This window comes from Aphelocoma coerulescens, chromosome 5 (assembly GCF_041296385.1).
Source record: "Aphelocoma coerulescens isolate FSJ_1873_10779 chromosome 5, UR_Acoe_1.0, whole genome shotgun sequence".
In the NCBI taxonomy this organism is placed as follows: domain Eukaryota; kingdom Metazoa; phylum Chordata; class Aves; order Passeriformes; family Corvidae; genus Aphelocoma; species Aphelocoma coerulescens.
In genome coordinates this window covers 42,378,568-42,400,160 of record NC_091019.1, presented here as the reverse complement: position 1 = coordinate 42,400,160, position 21,593 = coordinate 42,378,568, and the positions used below count along the sequence as shown (strand labels likewise).

The following is a 21,593-nucleotide window of genomic DNA, read 5'->3' as shown; positions in this document are numbered from 1 at the left end:
CAGAAGTGTTAGCTGAGCCTACTCAAAATAGTGTTTCTCTACTGGAAACTATTGAACAAATTTAAACTGAGAACATATGCCAGAATATGGAGTCTTTATTAATAGTAACTTCGAGTTCAATATGGGAGAACAGAACAGGATAAACTTTCTTTATGCCCCATGCTATAGATCAAAAGACAAAGAGAGTTTTCTGAATAATAGTAAAGAAAAATATACTAAGTTTCAAGTTAAATGCACAACACTCATTGTTCTAAACAGCAGAAAGCTGAACATTTTAAAACTCTTCTATCTGGATGAAATAGGTATTTTTGAATGAGGCAAATAAATGTCAGAAGCTTATCCACATGCCTTGTATTAAAGAGTTTGGACACATTACTGAAGGGCATGGCAGAGTTACCGGAATTCAGCTGACACTCAAGAGTTTACAGAGTCTGAGGCATTGAATGTAGAGTCTAAATTATCAATGGTCTATGTAGAAACTGTCCCCACAGTGAAAAGAAGCAAGGGCAGTTTTCTTCATTCTTTTCACAAGTCACTCCATGAGTTTATGTAGATTGTTTTGTTTTCATGTGCAAGTATGAGATCTTATTTACATCATTATTTAGCCAGGAGTTTTCAGTGTAAATTAATTTCTAATATACAAGGTGTTTGTAATGTTTGTAAAACACTAGGGCTAATTTATTCCAGTCAAGAGGAGGTTTCAGTAGCACTGAGTGATGGGAAGATTGTCTGTAGAGAACAAGTTTTATGCATTTTAGACTTGAGGGTACAAAAAAATGTATATGGGCTTGTAGAAGAATGTTAGACTTGATGAGCAAGTATATGACTGAGCTTTTCAGTTTAAGCTGAATTCTGTTTAGTGTGAAAATGGTGTGAAATGTCTGTTTCCAGAGGGGGCATACTGCTGGTGTTAAAGATATGGGCAACTAGTTTTCAACAGTCACAGCATGGATCCAGTAAAGTTGTGTGTTAGTGTAGTTTGTCTGTTCTTCTAAAAATATAATTGGGGCATCATGGTCTTTGGTAAGTGTATTTATAGGTAGTTAAAATCTGACTACTGTTAAAAGTTTCTGGTCTATGACTAGCTGTTACCAGCACAGCCAATACAGAAAACCTTCTGAAGAGGGCACTGATCAGCCATCACACCGACTCAAATGCATGATTTTTAGAAACAATAATTCTGAAATCTTTTCAGGGAGTAATTTACTTTAAGGATACTGTTTTGTAAAATTTTACTTAGCTAAAAATAAGGTAGATGACTACCAGTATTGTGTGTCACTTGAATTTTTCTTAGTCGTTTAGAATTGGTTTAACTCCACTCTTCCAAATCCTCTGAATGGAAGATGTTGTAATGGGAGCTTCTGCTCATTCATTTTGCATATTTTGATGAGTGTTTGGGTCTTAAGTTCAGCAGGCTACGTGCTAAGCAGTTAAGCCTGCATGGATTCTCGTTTCTCTCTCTTTGGCAATTAAGTTTTCAAAGTATTTCTTGAAGAGTTTCCTTGTTTAAATGTGGGGTTTTTTTTCATGTTTTCAGTTTACATATGACGAAAGTGAGCAAACATTTAGGTTTAGCAATAATTTGTATGTTAGGATCCTGCAGTTGCTATATTTTTCCACCCTTTTCTCTTAGAACTTGTACATTATAGAACCCAGCTTATTTCAAGTATTGTAACTGTGTTTTGTTTCTTTTTTCTTCTACTTGCAGGCATTCCTGTTGCCGATATGTGAAGCAGCTGCCATGAGGAAGGTGGTGAAGGTGTATCAGGAATGGATTCAGCAAGAAGACAAACCTTTATTTATGAAAGAACCTGAAGAAATAATGCAGTGCACAACTGTAGATTGTGATGAAAATGTTGACCATAATTCATCGGAGAAAGGAAAAGAAAGAGAAGAGGTAAAATATTGTTGGTTAATATTTGTGCATTAATATGCCAGTAGACAGAGAAGTGGCTTCCTTCATAGTTTATGTGGTTTACTTTGATGTCAGAGCATTTCTGGGGAAAATCAATGGTAAAACACTTTATGAATGAGCTACCGATTTTGTCCATTATCTGTAGCTTTTTAATGGGCTTAGTTCAATTTAAAATTTTATATCATTTTATGAACTATTTTCGAGATGTGGATTATACAGTATGCCACCTTTCAACTGTGTAAAAATTATATACAAATAAAAGGATGACAAAAATAGTACTTACTTGATTCAGGTACTTTAAGATAATTGCTACAAGCCTCATGAAATATTGTTGTGTCTTAGGTGCATTTCCCTGCCATTGTTTATTATTATATCCTTTTTCCTTTAATATAAAGCGAAAATTCTTGTCTAAAAATCTGTGGAATTTTAAGAAAAAATATTTTTCAGGAAAAAGGGATGAACTCCAGTCATGTTCGAAATTCAAACTGGACAAGAAATGGGTGTTATGAAGACACTTTGCATAAAACATCTGAAATTGATACTGAAGAGCAAAATGTACGAGCTGGAGTGCAGTCAGTATTGCAGGTATGAAACAGATTTGATATCTAATTTTTTCTAAATTGTCTAGCTAAAATTACCTAAAATACTTGTTATCAGCACATAAAGAGTGGAATGTAGTGCAATTCTTCTGCCAGGGAATCCCATGCATCGATAAAGCATCTCTAAATTTTAAAATTATTTTCTAAAATATAACAATTATGATGATAAATGTTAGACTAATGACAGTGGTTCACTAAATCTTTATTGACCTTAAGTAGGACAATGTATAGACCAGTATTGGATAACACAAAAAAAAAAAAAAAATCTGCTAATTTTGCATCAGAACATGCATTCTGCTCTGCATTATATTACAGAAAAAATAATCCTTATGTGACTTCAACATCTTCAAATAATTCTAATTAAGTGTTTTGTAAGAATGTTTAGAGGCTTTTTTCTTTTACACTACTAGTCACAAAACCCAAAACATCCGATCCTGTAGTTTTTCTAGTCTGATTAATAAGGTGTACAGGGATATTTTTTCATCTTTTTCTAAATTTGCAGCATGTTTGAAAAAATTGATGAGACACCATAACTCTGCAGGGATGTCATTAAGGAAAGCAAGAGTTACAGTTGTACCCTAACAGAAGTTTTTTCACTGCTTCTAAGCAGTTTGACAGGGCAGAAATTGTGTTAATTTCAAATGTTTAGCAAAATGCTTCACTGATGTTGAGGCTATAGAAAATCAAGAGGGTATAATTTGACGGTACTTGAAATGCTCTTACAGTTATATGAAGTGTGTGCATTTTATGTATATGTGTGTGCATGTGCATTCATGTAGGTGGAGATATGACTCTAGCCCCCATAATACTCTTTTATGCAGCAGCAAATTGATTCTGAACAAAATAAAATAGACATGTGCATTTGCCACTTTACTGTGTGCACTTCTGCTGTGTGTGACCATACTAAGTAAAACTCATTTTTACTACAGCTTGAATGATTTTCTGAATAGGGTTTTCTTTTGTGCTGTACGCTGTTACATATATAAATTAACTTTGTAATTGACATCACTTTTAAATTCAAATATGTTACAATAATTTAAGCTTCATAATCTTTGTTTTCAACAACTTTTTAGAATATAAAGTGTTACTGAGAAAAGAAATACAAGGTATCTTGTTTTGCAGTGTACTACTAAGGCTTACACTTCTGACAATGTCTTGAAGACTATTCATGTTGAAGTTTTTTTAGACAAAGGTTCATTTGACTACCAAATATCTTTTTTTTTTTTTAGCCTGAAACAGAGTCAAGACATCATTCTAAGCCAGTACCATGTCTCAGTTTGAGAGATTTCCTGACCTGGAACCACGTTTGATTTTCTCTGTGAATCAATAATCCAAGACTTCTGTCTTGAGTTTTTTTCCCATTTAATGCTTGCATAGACTTATTTCTAGGCACTTAGTGTAGGTTAGGTTCATTAGTTGAGGCTAGTGAATGTAAACCTGCATACTAATAATTTTTAATTATTAAAAATCCAAGGCTGTCAGTAGAGGGAAATTATGACTTTAGTACCAATGACTTCCTGTACGTGTAAATTAGGAAAGACAAAAAAATACTTGAAAATCTAGACCTGAGATTCAAGTGCTTTCTAAACTTTTTTCATGTTTCATAAAAATATAGTAACACTTCAGTAGCTGCTTCCATAGCTCCTACAATGTCCTTGCCTACTTTTTTTTTTCCATAATATTCATTCTGAAGGCCCTAATTCACTGTCCACTGAAGTCAGTCACTTTGGGGAATGTGTCCTGTTTCCTACTTTTGGTAAGCCTCACTGATCCCAGTGGGATGAGTGCTTTAGTTTCCCAGAACATAATACAGGCCGTGTCATGCTGAAACACACGCTGTGTACCAGGAATATTTCAAGTAGTTCAGCATATATTGTACTAGTCAGTTCCTGGCTTACAGGTGGAACTTTTGTGCAGTGGATTTCTTACTGGGACATTTTTGTCCATCATAGTAAACTAATCATATTGAGTAGTCTGTTGTACCATCTGGCTATGAGAACAAAAATATACAAATAGATTTTGTAGAAAAAATGGGAAAAAGGTCAGTCTCTTTGTTGCTTAATCATACTTCAAACTAACATATTTAAACATACACTTCTGTGTGCATACACAACCTTTTCTGATAAAGATTTTCTGTTAGAGATTTTTTCTTCCTGGTTCTGTCAACTGAATTGCTGAAAACATCAAAGTGCTTCAGTATCATAACATCCACTCTTTTCTGCTTGCAGGTTTTTATAATAAATTCTTCAAATATATTTTTTCTTGAACCTGCAAATGAATTTAAAGCTCTGCTGGATGAACACACTGATATGTGCAAACGCATTCTCAATATCTACCGCCACATGGTCGTCCAAGTGACTATGGACAAGAAGACATGGTAAAATGATAATGCTTTTATCTTAGATTATTAGTTCACAACACAAATGTGAAAATTTACTTGGTAGTAAACACAGTAGAGCAGTACTGGTTATATGAACCAGTTCCTCTAAATCTGGAAGTACATTAACTTGAGCATCGCAGACAACTTAGCACAGGGGAGGCTATCTGCTTTCTTAAAGCCTCTAGTAAGCTCCTAGTTAATTTGTGGCAGCTTAGCCCTCAGTGCAAAAAGGACTAAGATGGGATATATAGGCTGCTATTAAGGAGCTACTGATGATTTTTTCCAGGGCATTTTACTCATTTATCAAAGCATTAAAATATGAAAACATACGAAGTTTCACAGCCTTATTTAAAAATAAACAAAAAAACCCAGATAAGCATGGATAACTATTACAATCAGGTGTGTGTTGTTCTTGACCTGTAACTGTATACAGGAGTCTGTGTACTGTGTAACTGTGTTGTTCCTTTCCAGTGCTTACAGTGCCTAGCAGGTAAAAGGACCCTGCTTTAAAAAGGAATTTCTATCATTTCCTACTCTTCTAAATAGTAGTTTGTAATCAGGTGGTGTTTGCCACCATTCTCCATTACAAGGAAGAAGTAGCAAGGGGGTTTCAAATGTCTGATTTATTCGATTTTAACTTGACTTGCATTCAATCTGTCAGTAGTATTTCCTGAACTCTGGGTAAGTACAGCTAGCACTATGTGTCATGTGAAGCTTGTCTCCTCTTCTGAGGAGCCAGTCAAGCTAGCCACTGGGAAATTTGGGAGTAATAATAGAAAACAGACTCTACTAGATTGGTATTTTCTTTCCCAGTTTCACATCAATGTAAAGAAGTGACTCTAGACCACGATGAAAAAGATTGTGCCACACGAAATAATTGATGATGTTAATGATAATGTAAAATTGCCAAAACCTGTAATACATAGGAAGAAAAAGCTCAGATTGAAAATACATTTAAAACTTTGCCTCTAATTTCAGGCCATTGAAGGTGGTAGCAGCTGAATGACTTGGAAGAGGGTATTAGAGGGCCACAGGGATTCCTCACTCTTAAGTGTGAAAAAAGATTGGAATAATTTCTTTTGCAAGAACCAAGTTAGGCTTTTTGTAATCATTATTTCCTTTTTGGAATGTGTTTGAGCAAATCAGGCTTGATTATTACCTTTAAAAATACCTTGGTATATACAGAAGAATAACAAAATTGTAACTCTTAAGTTTAATACTGTTTTGCAGGGAGCAGATGCTACTTGTGCTGCTCAGGGTAACCGAATCTGTGCTGAAAATACCACCCCAAACTTTCTTGCAATATCAAGGAAGAAAAAACTCCACTTTAGCTGGAAGACTTGCAGGACCTCTTTTCCAGGCAAGTAAACATAAATTCACTTTAATTAATTCAGCCTAATTTTCATGAATACATTAGATACAGCAACCACTGTTGGCTGATGCGTTACCCAGATAATGTGAGTGGTGGGGGTCAAAGAGCTGGTTACATTTGTTACTTTCTGTCCTATATTTTAGTGACACTGTGACAACAGTATTTGAGGTACTGTAAAATTCAAGAATTGCTGTCCTTTAGTTGAGTTGGAATAACTGGCAAGGATAACTGGCAGTGTGTGCAGTTTTAGCTTGCTTCCATAGCAAAATTAGCTCAAGTCAGCATGAAATCTTCTGTGTAATCCCTGCCTAATCAATGAATTGTTTTTATTTCTTAGAGAACTCTGTAATTCCTTACAAAAAGCTGTAGCAAATCCTTTCAAAGTTTTTAGTTGCAAAGTGCTGTTTGGTGGGTTCTCAGTGACTAGGATCTGTAGAGCCTCCAGTTTCTTTAGTGGAACAAAAAAGAATACAGAAGATAATGAGTCAAAGCAGTTGTTCTGTATCTAAGTCAGAACCCTGTGTTAACACTTGATAATTCATTAAAAATCTGTGTGTACTGGTGAAGAAAAGAATGTTGGGACTACAATGAAATTTCTGTGGCAGTTTGAAGTTTCCTTTTAAATAGTAACATTTGAATGTTGTCAACTTATGTTCACAATCCAACTTTTCTATGTTCTTTTAGACTCTTATAGTAGCTTGGATCAAAGCAAATCTAAATGTGTACATTTCTCGAGAACTTTGGGATGACTTGCTGTCTGTAATGTCATCCCTGACGTACTGGGAAGAGCTGGCCACTGAGTGGTCACTGACAATGGAGACACTTACTAAAGTATTAGCTAGAAACTTGTATAGCCTGGACCTCAGTGACCTGCCATTGGATAAGTTAAGTGAGCAGAAGCAGAAAAAACACAAAGGCAAAGGTAAGACGACACTGTATAGACATAATTTGAATTTGAGCTGGTGTAATGAGGTGTTGGGCCCAGGATAATTTTGGTCTTAGCTTTTTTTGTATACCTAATTAGGCATCTATATCACCTTAAATAGCCCTGTTTCTTTAAGGTAAAGCTGCTTTTTAGGACTACCACAAAATCATCACGTTAAGATTCATTTCTGCAAATTGGCGCATATGAAATATAGTTCTTGAAAGTGTGTTGAATTTAAACTAAAATGTTACATTGTAGTGGGTTATACCTTTGTCCTTTTATCAAAGCAATTAAATAGTTGAGTACCAATCATAACTTCTTGAAAATAAAAAAGGCTGTTCATCTGGTGAAAATGAAGCCATTGCAAGCACAATTGGAATATTGGTCGTGAAATGTTAGAAGATGAAATGTGAGGTGAACATAGTTTTGTTTGGCACTAATTGATCACTAGCCCATTGTGAAGACAGTTTTTATTAAAATAACCTTGTGGACTACTGAAGAGAAAGTATAGTTTTAATAATCCATATAAGTGGCACCTGTTTTTGAAATGATTCCTAAAAAATGCATAAAATAGTCTGTAAGACATAATATGGGGAGAGGAGGTGGCTTATAATGGTACAGTTCTGGAATTTTTAAGGCACAGGAAGTTTGTCCTCCTTGATAGAGGACTGGATTGAAAATTGCAAAACCTGGATTCTTTTCTCAGTTTGGAGTCAGACCTTCTGCATGTGACCATTAGAAGTTACTTTGTTTCCACTTTTGTAAAACATGGATAATGATAATATTCTACTTTAAAAAGTGCATTGTGATCTAATAATGAGAGGTGGGATTATATTTAGGGTGAGTAATAAAGATGTAAAACCATGTAATTTTTAGTCTACTTTTTATCTCTCTGTTCTGATTGATGTGGTTCTCCAATCAAACCTGAGGGAAGGTAATTCCTAGTGCTATCATAGGGTTTGTCATGGAGAAGTAACCTGTATGGATTCCTTCTCTTAAAGAGGATGTTGCTATAGGCTTTTTTTTTGCTAAAAACATTTCACATGCCTCTGTGCCTCATCTTAAGCAGTCATCATTCACAGTATTGGTTTGGGTTTTTGCTGTGTGACAACTGGAAATACATTTCTCTGTAGTCAACCTTGAGAGGTTGTTCCAGACCATGCATTTTTTGTTTTCCTGTACTACACAGCTTTCTTCTTTTTCTTACTAAAAAACATAGGTTAAACAAAACAAAAAACCCAAACAAACAAACAAAAAAAACCAACAAAAACGAAACAAAAAATGGCAGTCTGATATAGGATAAGAATGTGTAGTAAGAACGTGTACAGTTATTTGAATATATGCTTTAAAAAGCATGTTGAATCATCTGAGCCAAATGAGAAAAGTTTATGTTAACCTTCAGTGACAGTTTCAGAGAAAGCCTCCATTGCTAAATGTGAGTTGCAGAGTCAAGTCCAGCTTTAGAATTAATAGATATCATACAAATTATGCCAAATTTCTTTGTCCTTGTTTGTTTGCTAATAATAATGAACATGTTGGACTAGGGCTCTCTTTTTCCAAAAAGATGCCCCTTTAATGATTGTAACTGTGTCAGTTTGGATTATTAATGAGCTCAGTCTGGATAAGGAAATACATTGCAAATATTCTTCACTTTTTTTTTTTTATGTCTAACTGTTTTTGATAGCTCCTCATATGAGCTTTACTTACTTCAATGTAAATGTCAAATCTGAATTTGTTCCATCTTAATCTTACTATAGGATTTTCTGTCAATTTCTGAAGAGCCCTGTTCTCTGAGACCATCATCAATATTTTTTTGCTTTTGCATTTTGTGTAAAATTATGCTATCATTATTTCATATTCCTCAATGTTGCAAAATTATTTGGAAACCCCCCCCCAATATTAATGTTTTGAAATGTATGACTTTGTGTGTCTTATCTGGTAGCAACAGCAAAGAAAAAGTTACATATATTATCAGACTACAACCTTCTTTTTTCAGAAAAGAAAATTACAGTGGTTTAATAGCACCAACATTTCTGAAAAAGTTTGGGTATCCCTCAATGTTAGTGCTGACTTAGCTTTTGAATTCATGCTTGCTTTGGTAACTTAATTTAAAGCTTTAAAATTGTTTGGAAGAACACATCTACAATCATCTGGTGATAGCAGAATAAAAGTGAATAGATTTGCAATTTTATTTTTGCAGGAGTTGGGCATGAATTCCCAAAGTCTTCTGTTGATAAGTCCTTTTCTAGAGGCTGGAGCCGTGATCAGCCTGGACAAGCACCAATGAGACAACGCAGTGCTACGACCACTGGCTCTCCAGGAACAGAAAAGGCAAGGAGCATAGTACGGCAGAAAACAGTTGGTAAGTATCTGTAAGAGCTGATAGAAGTTACATTTGAGAAAGGGTAAGGAATTGATAACTGATTTCTGTAGCAGTATGGATAGCTTCTTTCCACAATGGTATACTATGTATAATGATTTACATGTTAGTTGTGTAAATTATGCAGCCCTATGTGCTTTGAGGGCAGCTGAATAGCTTGTGGTTACTAGAATTACAGTTACTGCAAATGAAAGTAATGCAGTTGCTGTATTAATTCTTTATGAGTTTGATCACATGCTTAAGCTGGATTGGGAAATAATACTGTTGTGTATATATGAAGGATAAAAAAGCTGGAATGGTTTGAGCAATGATGCTGATAGGTGGGTAAGAGAAGGTTTCTTAAGTGTGTGTTTTCATAAACTGCAGAAGATGGGTTGAGTATTCTCAAACCGTGCAAAGGAAAGTGGGAAAAATATGTGTAAGTCTGCATAGTTTATAAAATGTGCTGTCTTTTACTATACCCTGAATATTGCAATAATGAAAGATTGACACAGATGTGTGCAATTCTCCATTTCTGAAGTCACCTATTTCTGAATTTTATTACTTGCAGATACTCTTTGCTGTGTTATAAATGAGTTATGCTGAACAATGCTTTAGGTGAACTCCTCAAAAGAAGACTCATTTATGTTCATATGATTTTCTTAGACTATGTTGACAGGAACTGACCTACAAATTTCTTTACTCTGTTGTCTCATCTTGATGATCTCACTGCTATTGCTTATGTGAAGGAAAATTAAGCTGATTCTAATTTTGTATTTAAAAGAAGAACCTTCTAAGGAATATCTCTTACATTTTTACTATCGTTATGGTAGTAGTGGCTTTGGTCGTTGTGTGTTGTGTGTTCACTGATACTTCTTGGAAGTAGGTACATTCTGACACAGTTTTAAAAATTAGGGATGCATATTGGCAGTTGAATATGTAATTGTGCTAGCATTTCAGAAAATAACATTTTCTTTCCTTTTCCAAAAATATATGAAGATAATTTTTCTAAGTCACAGAGGTTATTTAGACAAAGTTTTTATTTGAATATTCCTCAAAATTCTCCATTTTAAAAAGTTTTTCTCTCCCAAGGCTCCTGTTGATTTGGGAGAATTAATTGTCCTGTAAGGCATACAGAAGTGAGAAAAAATGAAGTCCCAATTCTAAAATTTCCTGGGTTTTTTGCACATTTAAATGCTACACAGCTTTTCCTGTATCTCATGCTGACAGCACCTAGTTTTCCTGATGGATCACAGATCCTTTAAACGTAATTTCTGCTTCTCTGTAGATAGTCTGTGATTAACAGTAATGGTGGTTTTGTTTTAAATCTTAATTGTCTTTAAAAGATAAAGCTTATGTTAAAATTTCTCCTTTACAAATTGTTAATATTTCAGATATTCAGAAGGTTATGTTGTTTGGTAGATTTATTAATGGTTTTGTTTTGCTGCAATGTAAAAGATGGCTATTTATATGATGTTAGCCTTAAAATGACTGGAATTTATCCTAATCAAGCTTTATATTGACCTGGTTAGCAGCAAAGTAATCTGATTTTAGTTTCAATGCACTTTAGCTTCCATGGTTTTGTTTCTTTCCTCCAATTATCTTACATATTTGATATTAATAAGCCAAGTTTGCATCACTGCAACCAGTTAAAATTTCAACTCTATTTGTGTTGCAGAATACCAACTGTGGACAAGCATCCCAGCATTGCTAGGATGTTTTTAAAAGACGCTAAGTCCAAAAAGAGTTGCCAGAACTAGAATCCCAAACGCTTCAGTTTTTTTAAATGTTAATGAGCAACATGTTACAAAATGTTACATATATGTTAACTGCCTGAAAACGGTTGTTTGTTATTGCCTCTCAGGTCTGCCAAGAGGGCTGTTCAGCTGCTTCTTAATCTGTGCCATTAATTCAGGGTCAAATTATAAAAAAATAGTCGCAATAAGTAAAATCTAGAACATTTTGCTGGTCAGATCTTCTCCTTCAGTTTATCACTAGGTCTGCAAGCTAAGTCTGGAATTGAGTCAGACCTTAAATATGTTGCATGATACATGATATGTATTACATTCCCTTTGATTGTGAGTAACATATACTCTTAATATCTGAGTAAGGGGGATGTGCATGTTGAATATTTTATGGGAAAAAGCTGGAGTTTCTTTTTCATCTGTTTTATGTTGTACACATTTTGTGTACATCTTTGCACCTCTATTTTTTGAGTCATCATCATGCCAGCACACATTTATTGCTGCACCAAATATGTGTGTATGCGTGTTACTCAAATAAAAATCACAGCTTTTTTGATATGCAGTGTGTACATTTTTAGCCTGAACTTATGTAAAGTGATTTTTTGGAAAGGGCCTTTAAACATAGTATGCATATGGGTTGAAAAATCTGTAAGGTTAGATAGAGGAGTTTAGGCAGGTTCTAGTCCTATAAAAATACTGTATCAGAAAGAATTTACTTACTTATTATTCTGCTTTTGTATAGACAGTAGTGGAAGATCATAAACTATCAAATATCTACATGTTCTGATATTGTCTGCCTCCACTCAACTGTTTAATTGAATGTAATATGGTGTAAAAAAAATCTAGTCAAATTAAAAGGGACACTTTATGTTAAGATTTATAATCAACACAGTATCCAATATCAAAAGCTTGATTTATTTAGGATAATTTAGGCTGGAAAAAATCCTTAATATTTGCTATATAGTTTTTATTTTTTCTCTTGCCTTCATTCACTGTAAGATTCCCAGTGATGAATGTAATGCATCTAACTATAACTGTATCCTGAATTTTATTACTGTAACTCTTAAAGTGTCTCTAAAGCTTTACACGTAACTGCCTTTTTTAAAAAAATAGTTTCTGTCATATAAAGTTTACTGGAGCATGGCTTCAGTCTTAAAAGATCTTTCTGAATTGTTTTTTCAAACTGAATTTAAGACTCCACTTAAGTTGTGCTGCATTTGTCAAATGTATTCTCTGCTCTTTATTAGCAACAATTCTTTAACCTGGTTTAGAAGTGTGATGTGCTCAACTTTCACTGCACTCTATTCACATACATTTGATTGCCATGCAGATCAGGAGCACTAAGATTCTAAGTCTATATTCCATGTTGTTTTGAAAATATACATATAGAGATAAAAGTTCAGACTAATTAAGTATTGCACTGAAAATATTTATGTAAGATACTCTGAAATTTCCTTAAAGAATTTTATCAGCAATAATTTTATCACCAATAATTTTTTTTAAAGTTAGCAAATTTACAACAGGTTGAAAGGAAGCTGCTTGAAGCAACAAATATTACTCTTTGAAGACCTTCAGTGTACCTTGAGATTGAATGCAGTATCAGTATAACCTTGATTGTAATACCACAATTCTTATATATGTTTTGTATTCTGTAGGACTGTTGGCAGGATGTGAGATATGAAAAGGTGAATTAACCTTAGTTTAGCAAGATTTACCCAGTATCAATTAAAAGCCAGGCCCCATGGATAAAACAATTTAATGCTTTTCATTGTCAAACCATTGCACTTCAGTCATTTCATTTTTAATGTGGAACTATAACAAGCTTTATTGCAAATTTCTCCACACAGAACTGATCATTTTCTCCTTATGATTTTGAATCTCTTTTGGAGAAGATGAATTCAAAAGTATGGGTATTTGTATAATACAGAGATGCATTTTCAGGATAAAATCAAAGGAAATTAGAGAAATGCAAATGTAGTACAAGTTACTTTTTCTGTTTAAAAAAAATCAAATCCCGAGTGCTTGTGGAGTATCTTTAACTTTGATTTTTCAACCCCTGATGCAGTAGGAAAATGTGTTAATTACCTTATTGATTTCAAATGCAAAATCTCTGTAATCGTCATAATAAAGGCATTGTTGCTGCTTTACATAAAAGTTGAAAACTCAGAATGTCTTATGTGTCCACTGATTTTTTTCTTTCTTACAGCTCTGCCAATATCTGCCGTGCTGAAACGTTTTAATTTTTGAATTTTCTTCCTTTTTATCTTTGTTTTCTCTGTTGCTGCTTTTTCTGTGACACAAGCCTTTCATTATAGTCACTCTTCTTTTTTCCTTCCCCACTTCTTTCTTTTCCTTTTTAAAGCCATGAGAAGCCGATCCATTGGTGAATGTGCTCTGCCATCGGCCTATATACGCAGTGCTAAAAGTGCTCCTGTTCTGATCCATACTTCCAAACCCTTCTTGCCTGATATTGTTCTCACTCCCCTTTCTGATGAGCTTTCAGGTAGTGCCACCTCTGCTAATTTCTGCACCCCCTTTATCACTTTTTTAAACCTTCTGCTTTCAAATTCTGCTAAACCATTAAATTTTTCAAAGTAAAAATACTTTGGGGATGGTGGGAGAGGGGAAGAGATAAAGAATTAATATTTTGAGTTTTGTAAGATGCCATGCTATTTTACAATTCATTCTGGAACTGTTAGAAGTTAGTGCTGTGCCAATGTTTACTATCATGCAAGAGAAAATTTGAGAACTCTCTTCACTTTTCCAATGTATTGGTAAGCAGCAATATAATATCTGTCTACCAGAGAGTACAATTAATCTAAAATTTTTATTTTTGATGAGTGAGGGAGGGAAAGGAAGAACTTAATTTTACTTTAATTTGCCACTTAACATATTTCTGTGTAAATTTTTTAATTCAGTGTCAGACATTGTGTGAACAACCATGATGATACACTTTAGCTCCAATGAAAAAAGAATATGGTATCATATAATATGCTTTGGAGTGTGACTGGTTTTCATTACTATATAAAACCATGAAAAAAATCTGTAGTGTGGAATTCTCAAGTGTGGTGTTTTGGTGTTATTTTCCAAATGATCCATTTTTTAGGATTGTGGCTTTCCTCAACATTCTTTTGTCCAGCAGAGTGTTTGGCTACAAGTTGGACAGTAGCTTATTTTGGATACTTTTATTTGAACAAATAGATTCAACAATTAGAATTAGCACAGACTTTAAAAATGCATGTTTTCAGATAATGTAATTTTTCCAAGTATTACATAGGTATAAATTAGTAATGTGTTAAGGCTGACAATCATGTTCTGCCTTTTTATCAATGAGTGGAAAAAAAAATTAAAGCACAGTGGGAGGACATAGTCAAAATGGCATACAAATATAAGGACTTCACGACGGTATTGTTTTTATGAAAGATTTTTTTTTCTGTCTCTCCTGCCTGCCTTTGTTACCCGAGAAGTACCAAGAACTGTATCTTCATAATTGTATTTAGTCATGTGTCGTGTCACAGAATTTTTGTTGTGAAACAGAAATTTGGTGCCTTAGTATTCAGTCTGAAAACATTAATGGACAATCAGGAAAGAACCCACTCTAGAGAGACCAGACTTTCACAATGAACAGTTACGAAGTATTTGAATGCAATTCTTGACACCACAAGCAAAATTTAATAAAATAAAAATAATATGTAATAAATTAATAATAGTATGAGTGCAAAGAGTATCTCTTCTGAGATACAAGTGATTATAACTTAGAGATTTTTATAGGAATGATACGTGAACAACCTATTAGAAAATGGGTCCTACCTGGCCATAGCATTGTTGGAAACAGTTAATGCTTAATGGAGACCTTAAGAACACCCACAGAAGGGTTATGAGCTTTCACAGTGACCTATTATTTCATCACATAATTGCTGATACTTAATTATCTTCTCTTAAACAAGGCAAAAGTGCTTTTGTAGTCAGTTTTACCATCCATGTTTCTGAAAAGTCCTGGCTTGCATATTACTTCTAATGTGTCCCAGACCTGATGGCTCTCTTGCTATTATCCTTTATGTTGATACTCATCCAATAGAAAAACTGTATGACAAATGTAATTATAAAAGTAAAGTGATGTTACAGACCTTTGCACTTCTGACATAGAAAAAGTCCTAGGCCCTTCCTGGTTTTGATGTCTTCTCAAACAGATGGGTGTTGCAGCAGCTTCATGATGTGCCCAAGAATCTTGAACATTGCCAGAAAATTAAAAACCTCTAGTGAAGAAAAGCAAGCTGTTAGAGTGTTGATGGGGAAGTAGTAGAGAAAGGGAAACACTGTCCACTGGATCAGAGTGCACTTTGCTCTTTTAATTTTCTGCATTTTAAATTGTGCTCTCTTTCTTCTTCCTTTTTTTTTTTACACATGAAGCTTTATCATTTTCCTTGTCTTTTCTTCTTTCATTAAATATATTATTTTCTGAAAGCCTTCTGTTTCCAGATGTACAGCATGTAACTTGGAAAGTAATCAAATTGTTTCTATCGTAAGTGTGTTCTAGGTAATGAATGATGTTTAGCTAGTTGTGACAGCCCTTCATCTTATTACAGGGTTATATGAATATCCCTGTTATCCAAATTGACTGTACAATCCAACACAGCTTGAAGGAGAGGACATTTCAAATTATTCCAGAATAATAGGATGACTAACATTAAGTTTTTGGAAGTAGTATTCAGCTCCTTTTTAGCTGTAAAACTCATAATTGAAAGGTGGACCCACTGAACACTTGTGTATCTGGACAGGTAGTCTAACAGAAAGCATTCATGACCAAACTTTTACTTTATGTACTGTATATTAATTTTCAAGAGTAAGGCAGAAAACCTGACTATAGTTTGTGAGACATAATGTTTCTGCTTGAAGATCAATCAGTAGGTTGATAAAATATATTGCAAAAGTTCAATATTGACATCCAGTCATCTAGCGTCATAGAGGATGCTTTTCCTAAGATTGTAATTCCTTCATGTCGTTTCTTTAACGCTGTATTTCCATGTGAAGAATATTTGCAACTTTTCAAGTAGTATCCAGAAAGTGAAAGTGATTTATGCTTTAAGGTGTTTAGTTAGTAAAGTGATTTGTTATAGTATATTTGTTGCAAATCTGAAATATTTCTAAAAAGAACTTTCCTTCAGTCCTACACATGTACAAGACAGCTAGTAAAATGGTGGTTCATTCTGGAACTGTTGAGGGTTTTCAGGTACGAGACCTGAAATAAAGTGTCAATGAGATATAGGCAAGATTCCTAGAAGCAGTGGGCAAACTAATTAATTGCAGGTGGGAGATTTTTCCTTATCCACTGGGACTAAAAGAATCAAATATTAACCTGAAAGGGAGATCTATATTATGCCTTTACAACCTTGCTCCCAAATCATTAAGTAGTCATTAAGATTAAATATAAAGAAATCATAATTGTAATGTCAGTATGGCTGTAATTATTCCTTAATCTCAGAAACTCACAGAATGCCTGTGTTCTTTTAAAAAATCCCCAACAAACTATTGAAAACTCAGAAGCAAAATGTTTTTTTTTTCTCCACTTCCCAAATTGACTTTGCATGATGAAATAGAAACCTGTCCCAGCATTATACAGGGATCTTCTATTAGCACTCATGCTGTCTTGTCAGAATGTGTCTCTCCATGGGTCTGTATTTTAGCATATTTATCTCACACTTGATGCTGAAAAGCTGCCTTCTCTTTCTGCCTTCTAGCAGCAAAAGGAGAGGCAAGGTTGATTTAGGAAAGTTGTGATTGGCTGAGATTGGCCAGATGTACCAATAGCTTTTCCTTACTGTACCATATGAGGAACCGCAGCAATTTTTCTCCTAAGGGTGCGCAGGGTCAGATACCCAGGGTCAGCCTGCTGGCACACAGTTGCAATGTACAAACTCCTTGAGAGTTTATGGTGTCCCAGTCTGACTGTGTACCTGTGTGCAAGGGTGAGCCCTGATTGTAAAAGCAGTTCATTTGGGTTTTTAAGTATTGTCTGTGTTTTCAGTGCTGGTGTTGCAGTAACGTTTCTCATTTCCTTCATTTCTTCCTGTTCTACAAAAAAGAAATCTTCATTGGCACAAGCACATGTTAGTTTGAAGATGTGTACTTGTATGTGCTTGTCATGAATATGTGAGCACCTAAAATTAATTCTGGATCAACATTGAAATAAATCTAGCTGAATTTATTTCAATGTGTGGAGCTGCTTTCTTTGCATTCTGAGTTCTCTGTCGAATTGTTTTTAACATCCTAGAAGGTCATGATCACTGCATGCATGCACAGCATGGAATTTCTAGGCTGCTGCTTTAGATAAGGTTGAGTTTATAATAGATATGAAAAATGCATACTGAGGGCTCAAGCTGAGATCACTGTATCATAGTTGCGTGTATTAATCTCATATATATCATCATGCACACTTTTGACTGAATTCTGTGGTCCTTTCTTTGCAGCTGTAAGAAATAGCTTGAGACTATGTTAGCATAAAATCTCTGCCTAAGTCAGTAGGGAGTTCAAAATAACAGTTCCAGCTAGAGAGAGACACCATTCATTTCAGAGGGTGTTAGTTCGTGTAGTTAGTAATAAGTTGAACAAGAGCAATGATGGGACATTTGTTGTTTATCAAAGCTGAAGAGAAAAGGAACAATAGATTGTGTTGTATTCGATGATTTTTCAGTTCATGTTTATTTTCTGAGATAGCTTGGATGTCATTCTCTTTTTCCAATACAGATCTCTGAATTTCCTGTCTAATAGCTTCTTTACAGTTCAGTAAACTTTGCATGAGGTCAAACTTTTACCTCCAAATTTTAACTTCTTTGAAAAATTGAGCATGGAAATAGCATTTTTCATTTTCTTGGAACACATATGTTTAGTTAAGTACAACATATCTCATTCCTCTGGTTTATATGTTTCGTTCAGAAGGAGGATATGAGAAAATGCAGCTCCATCTCTAACATTCTCAGAAAAGTGTAAGCAGTTCAAACAGGTTTTAAGGGGACTTCAGATTATATATATAGAGAAATCAATGTAGTAATAATTTGAAATACTTAGTAATATTTGTATATAATATTTAGTAATAATAGAAATATTTTAAAATGTAATTATGCACATAGTTATTTTAGCTGTAACACATAAAAGTTAGGGGAGGGAAAGGGGCTTAAACTTTGTTCTGATATCAAGTAAAGTCACCATTGCACTCGTGAAGTTAAACCTTCTAGATAGAACAAGGTAAGTCTGTTTATTGTGGCAAATAACTCTTGCTGGTGTTCATTTAAGCTATTTACTGTTATTCCTGAATTTGAAAGCATCTCTACAACTTTTTAAGTAGTAGGTAGTAAAAAATTAGTCTGGGGAATAAAGGATTCTATCAAAAAGAAAGCAACAGAAAATTGAGTAAACTGGTTTCACCTTGCTGTTTAAGTGCTTATCTCATGAAAGGACTACAAGGGATAGCAGTTAGTTGACTTGTCTGTAAGGGATATTTAGTCTTGCCTGCACTGGTGATTTGATAGTATATAGTATTCCTATAACGTAGTAGGAAATCTGTAGAGATGCATGAAGTTTCTTTATTTTTGTGGATAATGTGAAATCAGCTGAAAATACTTCCATACAATTTGTAGGTGATCCATGTTGGAACTGCAGCTTTCATTACAGTTAACTATGATATGTACTGACACTAACATAGCAAGAGTCTCAACAGAGACAAGGAATCACTAATTTAAATGGTAATTACAAATTCTGGTCTTTTCATAAACAAAGGTGTCTTTAATGTTAACTGTTGTGAGGCTGCAGGATGTTTTTTGGTATCAGAGTGCTTAATTCTGTAATTCTCATAAATGTTACATTTGCCTGAGTAAAGCTGGAAGAAGAGGGAGAGGTAAGCCTTCATTAAGTATTTAGTTTCATATTTTGAAGACGAGAGACAAAACATCCTTCTAAGGGAAGAAGGGTATATCTTTAAATTGTCCATTTTGTACAGTCATCTTTTCTGTATAGGACCTGCTCTTCCTTGTAATTGAAAAGCTTTAGTCTTTAGGTATACACTATATTGCATATCCCAAAATATTTATAATGGTATGATAGTATTCTTTCTGATATCTCAGTAATTTGTATATATACATATATATATGTATATGTATATGTATATGTTTTTTAATTAATGGTTTGCGACTTCAATAGACAACCCTAATTTTCCAAAAAAACATCCTTATTCTCTTTGGAGTTGCCCATTTTTCTGAAGATGTAAATTCCACAAAGGGAATGCTACTGTTAAGCTAATTTGTATTTCAGTAACCATTTCCTGAACAAGCTAGCTGGAATAATATTGGTTGAATTATTGAACTTATTGGCACAGCTCTAGCTTTAACTGTATTTCCAAACGTTCCATGACCTCACTGTTTGTTCTCATGCATGTTAACATTTAAAACTGTGTTCTGATGGTCTAACTCATATTACATTCTGTACTGGATATTATGTGCGTGTGTTTTTAACACTAGTATTGGAAAAAGTGTTTTTGTTGTACCTAAGAAAACAAGGCTCTGGATTTTTCTGGCTTTTAAAGTCACATAGTCAGGATGTAGTGGTAAATACATATTGTCTCTATTTGTAAATTTTTGTGCATGTTACATATACTTTTTTCCTACAGACATTGACGATACTCAAATTCTTCCACGTCCGCCTCGAGTCAGACATTTTTCTCAGAGTGAGGATGCTCCAAGTGAAGTTTTTGGTGCATTAAATGAAGAACAGCCACTGCCACGAAGCAGCAGCACCTCTGACATCCTGGAACCATTTGCAGTTGAACGAGCCAAAGGTGCAGTTCCTGTCATTGACAGTTCATCCCATCATGCTCCAAGCTTACAGAGTTCCACTGAGACCTCTTCAATGCATAGATCCACTGAAAGCCATATCACTGATACAAATAGCAGAGAGTCCTCCTTGGAAGTTGGGGATAGTATTTATGACCATCTTTGTCATTTAATAGGGCCGGTAGAATTTGCAAACACTGCCTTTGAACAAAGCCAATATGTTGACCTTGAAGGTGAAGATGATCTCCTTTCCTCTCTGAGAGAATATCTTATTAAAGAAAAAGAAGAACTTTGCGGTAACGTTGAGATAGATAAATGTGAGGCTTCTGCTCATGAAGTTGATACATCAGTAAGTAGGAACGATAGATTACCCCTGGATGGATTAGAAAAGAGAGATCAGACTGGTCAATGCACAACTAGCATCACTGTTACAGAAAGAGCCAATAACACAGAGCTGCACCTAGAACAAAACCCAAGTGGCTTCATAAGTAATATTGCACCTACTCAAGTAGACTTTTTTACAAGAAATCAAGCACTTAATAAAGCCAGACAATTAGATATTGATAAACAATATGAAAGCATGTTTGATCATGGGTCAAGTAGTCCTAGCAGTAAAGAAGGGAAGAGATGTCTGTACAGGCAAGCAGCCACTGAAGCTGATATAGATTTAGTTGTGGAAGCAGCAGTAGCTGAAAAGAATAAAAGTGCCCAGTTTAATGAAAAAGCGACCAACTCGTGTATTGTCCATGCAAAGAAAATTCTTCCTAAACCACAAGTTGATCCTCAAACGCCTCACATCACAGGCATGAGCAAACTGGCACCAACTAAAAGAAGTATATCTGAAACTGTAACTCATAGGGCCAAAATCATGAAAATAACAACTAAAAAAAGAAACAGCGTTCATGTTACTTTTAGGCCATCTACAGAATCAGTTCAATTTTACAATCCCCTTGAGAACAAAGAGGCTGCTTGGAAAGCAAGACTTCGTAAACTTGGTGGCTTCAGTAGTAGCAGTAGTGGTAGCAGCAACAACAGTGCCAGTGCAAGCACTAGCTCATCAGCTGCCACAGAGCTGGTTAGACCTGGAATATACAGACATCTAGATGCAATCAATGCTGCTTCGGCTGGCAGCAAGCAAGTTAAGGAACCTACAGAAACTCAAGCAGCTGTGTTGCAGAAAGAAAGTCTTGCAGTTAGTCAGTTCCAATCTCGTAGTGCCTTTAGAGCATCAGGTCAGGAGTCAGCACAACAGCAGGGCTCCCTGGGTGGTGTTTATAAAACTGTTGTACATGCTCTTTCGAAGCCGAAGGCAAATGTTTCCCCACAGAGGCAGAACAGAATGCCAGCAGAGGCTCCACTGAGGGATCTGTACAGTCATGTAATGGGCTATTTTGGAAGGAAAGCTGCAGGTGAGCACTAACAGTGTGCAGAGCGCAAAAGGAGAAAGGCAGCACCAGTTTGGCTTAATGCAACTGA

General features: G+C 34.9%; 1 protein-coding gene across 10 annotated transcripts in view; it reads left to right on the top strand.

Annotated features, from left to right (window-relative positions):
* The window catches only part of RALGAPA1 (Ral GTPase activating protein catalytic subunit alpha 1), a 130,834-nt gene that overhangs the window by 26,471 nt on the left and 82,770 nt on the right, over positions 1-21,593 (top strand). For 6 of the 10 annotated variants that reach the window (XR_011151415.1, XR_011151414.1, XM_069017818.1 and 3 more), the window contains exons 11-18: positions 1,709-1,897; positions 2,363-2,500; positions 4,743-4,891; positions 6,125-6,254; positions 6,951-7,188; positions 9,392-9,553; positions 13,658-13,798; positions 19,955-21,526. Coding sequence is in view for 8 of the 10 variants with exons in the window: in XM_069017818.1 (XP_068873919.1) it covers positions 1,709-1,897; positions 2,363-2,500; positions 4,743-4,891; positions 6,125-6,254; positions 6,951-7,188; positions 9,392-9,553; positions 13,658-13,798; positions 19,955-21,526 (2,719 nt within the window). In the remaining 2 variants the exon portion in view is untranslated. The remainder of the gene's footprint in view (positions 1-1,708; positions 1,898-2,362; positions 2,501-4,742; positions 4,892-6,124; positions 6,255-6,950; positions 7,189-9,391; positions 9,554-13,657; positions 13,799-19,954; positions 21,527-21,593) is intronic. The other 4 variants (XM_069017821.1, XM_069017820.1, XM_069017819.1 and 1 more) reach the window with 3 other exon arrangements.